General features: G+C 41.4%; 1 protein-coding gene across 1 annotated transcript; it reads left to right on the top strand.

Annotated features, from left to right (window-relative positions):
• The first annotated feature begins 3,741 nt into the window (after nt 1–3,741).
• Nucleotides 3,742–4,281, top strand: LOC127094163 (extensin-like). Its single transcript, XM_051033025.1, has one exon. It carries the CDS (start codon nt 3,742–3,744, stop codon nt 4,279–4,281), a length of 540 nt encoding a protein of 179 aa, XP_050888982.1.
• The last annotated feature ends 860 nt before the right edge of the window (nt 4,282–5,141 follow it).

Genomic DNA, 5,141 nt, shown 5'->3' with positions numbered 1-5,141 from the left:
AATGAAACAAATGTGGCTAAGGACTTTTGGGCTGAAGCAGTAAATACAACGTGTTATATTCAGAATAGAATCTTTATAAGACCTATTCTGGAGAAGAATCCCTATGAACTGTGTAAGGGAAGAAAACCCAACATTTCTTATTTTCATCCTTTTGGATGCTCTTGCTTTATTCTAAATACTAAAGAACATCTGAACAAGTTTGATTGAAAAGCAAAAAAAGGTATTATGTTAGGTTACTCAGAACGCTCTAAAGGCTACAAAGTATACAACACATAAACCAAAATTGTGGAAGAATCAATTCATGTTAGATTTGATGATAAGCTTGACACTGAAAAGTCAAAGCTAGTTGAGAAACTTGCAGATCTAGAGATTACTCTTGCAGGTTCTGACGAAAAGACAAAAGTACCAGAAGTATCTGATAAGAAAAGTCCAGATGTAACTAAAGCCCCATCTATCCAAAAGAAATCAAGAAGTCACCCCAACATCTCTGAAGATTTGATTCTGGGAAACAAGGATGAACCTATCCGAACTAGGTCAACATTCAAGGTACCTAAAGAAATTCCTCTAGGACTAGTATCTCTGATTGAGCCTACTTCCTATGATGAGGCACTTCAAGACGACGACTGGTGTTCTACCTATGCAAGAAGAGCTAGATCAATTCTCAAAGGATGACATCTGGGATCTTGTTCCAAAGCCCAAAGGAACTCACATTATTGGAACCAAATGGGTGTTCAGAAACAAACTAAATGAAAAAGGCGAAGTTGTCAGAAATAAAGCTCGACTGGTGGCACAAGGGTACAGTCAACAAGAAGGCATTGACTACAATGAAACATTTTCCCCAGTCGCCAGGTTAGAATCCATTCGCTTACTTGTTTCATTTGTTGTAAATCATTCAATCAAACTATATCAAATGGATGTCAAAAGTGCATTTCTTAATGGTTATATATCAGAATAAGTGTATGTCAATCAACCTCCAGGCTTTGAAAACTCAAATTATCCAGAACATGTTTTTAAACTTAAGAAATCATTATACGGTTTAAAACAAGCTCCTAGAGCTTGGTATGAAAGACTAGTCAATTTTCTTCTAGAACATGACTTTATTAGAGGAAAAGTTGACTCTACACTCTTTTGTAAAAGCATTAGTAATGACCTCATGATATGCCAGATATATGTTGATGACATTATTTTTGGTTCAGCTAATCCCTCTGTATGTCAAGAATTCTCTGAGCTAATGCAGACAGAATTTGAAATGAGCTTAATGCAAGAACTAAAGTTCTTTATAGGAATTCAAATCAATCAAGCTTCAGAAGCCACGTATGTTCATCAAAGTAAATACATTAAAGACACTCTGAAGAATTCGAAATGGCAGAATGCAAACCTGCTAAGACACCTATGCATCTAACTTGCATTCTTGAAAAAGAAGAAGTTAGCCAGAAGGTTTGTCAGAAGCTCTATCGTGGTATGATAGGCTCTCTTCTCTATCTGACTGCTACACATCTTGATATTCTGTTTAGTGTATGTCTATGTGCCAGATTCTAATCAGATCCTAGAGAATCTCATTTAACAACTGTTAAAAGAATACTCAGGTATCTGAAAGGAACCCCTAACATGGGCCTGATGTATGAGAAAACATCAAAGTATAGACTTTCTGTTTACTGTGATGCAGATTACGCAGGGGACAGAATGGAACGTAAAAGTACATCTGGGAACTATCAGCTTTTGGGAAAGAATCTGATATCCTGGGCCAGCAAAAGGCAATCAACCATAGCTCTGTCCACTGCAGAAGCAGAATATATTTCAGCATCACTATGCACTACTCAAATGCTCTGGATGAAGAATCAGCTAGAAGATCTTCAAATTTTTGAGAGTAACATTCGTATCTTCTGTGACAATACTACTGCCATCTGTTTAAGTAAGAATCCTATTTTACATTCCAGAGCTAAGCACATAGAAATAAAACATCATTTCATTAGAGACTATGTTCAGAAAGGGATAGTAACTTTAAAATTTATTGATACAGACCATCAATGGGCTGATATTTTTACCAAACCCCTTGCTGAAGATAGATTCTCTTTTATCTTAAAAAATCTAAACATTCAAAATTGTCCTGAATGAAATGTGCCTCTGAGATAGCAAAATAAGACTCTGAAGTAAACAACTGGATTCTATATCTGACTCTAATGCTACTACCAGTTAGAAGTCATCTGAGTTAGAAATCTCCAGGAACCAACCCTTTGGTATTCCTGAAGATCAGATAAAGTAACACGTGGTACATCTCGCGTCTGATCTTGGAACTTCTAGACAGCTGTCTAGCAGTAATCAAGAAACGGACTCTTGATATCTCCTCGAGCAGTGTGCTGATTTTGGGATTAGACGTCATTTATGAGCTGTAATCATTGTCCTCTCTAACGTGCTTACTTGGTTAATGTGTTATCTGTTAAACTCATCTTTTGTGTGTCATTTTGCATGCGCCCTAATTGTGTATATATGCTTCTCACAATCTACAATTGCACACTTTCACACTCACGAACTCACAAAACCTTTTCTCTCAGTTCTCTCCTCTCTCAAAGGCTTTTCTGCAGTTCTTACCAAGTTCTTCAACATTCATCATCATCTTCAACCATCTTCATGGATTCTCAACAACAGTCAATATACAACTTTTCTCAACAGATGAACTCAACTAAGCAAGCACCAAGTTCCAGTCAACAAAACCCTGCAACCACCGGCGTCGTCTCCACTCCTATCTACAAGGAACCTCACATTCTTGATCGTGAGCCTCACATTCATCTTGCAACTCCTTTTGATAAGCTGGCAGTTCTTTGTGAAACTTTGGTGGATTTTGACAACATGAAGCGCAATGGCGTCGACCTCACTGAAGAACTGAAAAAGAAAGGGTGGGAAAATTACTTTTAACGCCTTTATGGCCCGGTGTACACAAATCTGGGGAAGGAGTTCTGGCGGTCCGCAGACTCTGATGATCACTACATTGTCTCCTACGTTCTGGGAGTCAAGATAGTCATCACAGAGAAATCGATTGCTTCTCTTCTGAACATGGAGAAGACAGGAGGGAGACGCATCTATAACATCAACCCTAGGGCAAAGTACTTGTCCTAGGAGATAAACCCTACAATCTTCCAACAGAATGCTGAAGGTAAGCATTCCAAGAACAAGGAACTGCATCAAAACCTCCGGGTCTGGCTGAAGATTATCTTAGGCACCATCCACCATCGTCCAGCTTCAAACTGTTATGACTACATCAACACAGATTTGAAGTACATGATGTACTGCCTTCACAAGGGTCTGAAGCTCTGCCTACCTGCACTTCTATTTAAGTATCTCAGAGATTCCGTCAAAGAAACCATAAACAACATGAAGACAAGGAACTACATTCCTCTGGGGAGACTGATATCTGATGTGCTGATCGAGAGTGGCCTCGTGGACCATCTGATTCAGCTCAGACTCATGGAAGACGTCATGATTGATACTGGCAGACCTCTGAATGCTCGCAATATGAAGAGCATGGGAATCATTGATCAAGTGAGAGCCAAACCAACACTTGATACCTCTTGGGAAACACTTAAAGATCAGAGGGAGATCCCCAATGGACTCTACTTATTCTCCAAGATCAACCCTCCCGAGGTAATTGCTTACTATCTAGAGGATCTGTACAAGCAAGGGGTGGACATCACAGAATTCTCAGTGGACTGACTACCAGAGTTTCCACCAAACTTCCAGAAGAGGATGCGAGAGCCCTCTGAGAAGACTAAACAAGCGAAGAAAGCTAAGCTGGGAGAAACATTTGGATCAAGACCCCCAGTTCCTCTGGTTGGCTCTCCAGGTAAGTCTGTATCTCTCCCTCCCACGGTAAAAATTAAACCAATTGCTTCTTCTCTCCCTCAAACAAACCCTATATACACCACTGCTGACACTCCCCCCTCAACCACCAGATCCTCTAACCAACCATCTCAAAAATTCAACGTTGCCACCACAACTCTACCCGTTTCAGAAGCAGAAATGATAAATGAAACTACTTCACCATCTTCTTCACCATCTCCTCAATCCCCACCTTACTACGACCTTTCATCTGACACTGAACCTTCTGACCCTCGCTCCCCCACTCTGGCTCAGCTCCAAGACCGTGCTCTGGCCTCTCAAAAGCCATCACATTCTAACCCTGAACCTGAAGTCACTTCCCCACCTCCAGAAAATCCAAACGCAACCACATCAGAACCAACCCACTATGAACCACAACCATCAGAACCAACCCACTCTGAACCATAACCATCAGAACCAATCCACTCTGAATCACAACCATCTGAACCATCACACTCTGAAATACCATAACCCATCACTTCCGATGACCCCGATAACCCCCACACTTAACCTAAGTGCCCCCACCTCACCCCCCCAAGCCTCAGCCAATGAACCAGAAACTACCCTTCTGACCCTTGAAGAAGCAATTACGGTTTTTGCAGAGTCTTCAATTGAAAAGGTCAAGTCTCTGACCATCAACTATGGTATCAATGATGATCCCTCTACTGTAATGGCTCACTGGAACAGAGTGATAAGTTGGATGACCTCTGAAGCCTTCAAGCTGGAAGGCCTCTTTGAGCAAGTCCGTAACAACTTCATCAGAGATGCTAAGATCAGACTCCAAGAGCGTCTGGCCAGAGAAGATGAGGAACGGGCAAGACAGGAAGTTGAAGAGAAAGCGCGCCAAGAAGAACTTCAGAGAATTAGAGAAGCTGAAGCAAAAGCTCTTGCTGATGCTGATGCTGCTGAAGCTGAGGCAAAAGCCAAAGCTGACGTTGAAGAAGTAGCGCGCCTTGCTGAAGAGTCTGCTGCCAAAGCCAGAGCTGATGAACTGACTCAGGGGGAGTCCTCCAACTTTGGATTCGTCCCTCTGGTCTTGAAGACTCTCGAAGAGCTGCAGAAAGAACAATAGGTAGTTCGATCAAGAGTGGATCAATAGGACTCTGTCAACGTAAACATCCAGAACATGTTTTCCCAGCTGCTCTAGAGGATGCCTCCGCCTCCAAACCCTTAGGCACCTAGGCTTTTTTGCTTGCTGCTTTCTATGTTTTGCTTGTTGCTTTCTATGTTCTGATGTCTCTTTCTTGCTTTCTTTCTTTCTGCTTTCT

The sequence above is a fragment of the Lathyrus oleraceus genome, chromosome 6 (assembly GCF_024323335.1).
Source record: "Lathyrus oleraceus cultivar Zhongwan6 chromosome 6, CAAS_Psat_ZW6_1.0, whole genome shotgun sequence".
Classification (NCBI taxonomy): domain Eukaryota; kingdom Viridiplantae; phylum Streptophyta; class Magnoliopsida; order Fabales; family Fabaceae; genus Lathyrus; species Lathyrus oleraceus.
Note: the sequence above shows the minus strand (reverse complement) of the source record. Positions and strands in the feature narration are given on the sequence as shown.

What these genes read in the sequence shown, in the direction of transcription:
- LOC127094163 (XM_051033025.1), top strand. Translation starts at nt 3,742, where the DNA reads ATGCGAGAGCCCTCTGAGAAGACTAAACAAGCGAAGAAAGCTAAGCTG.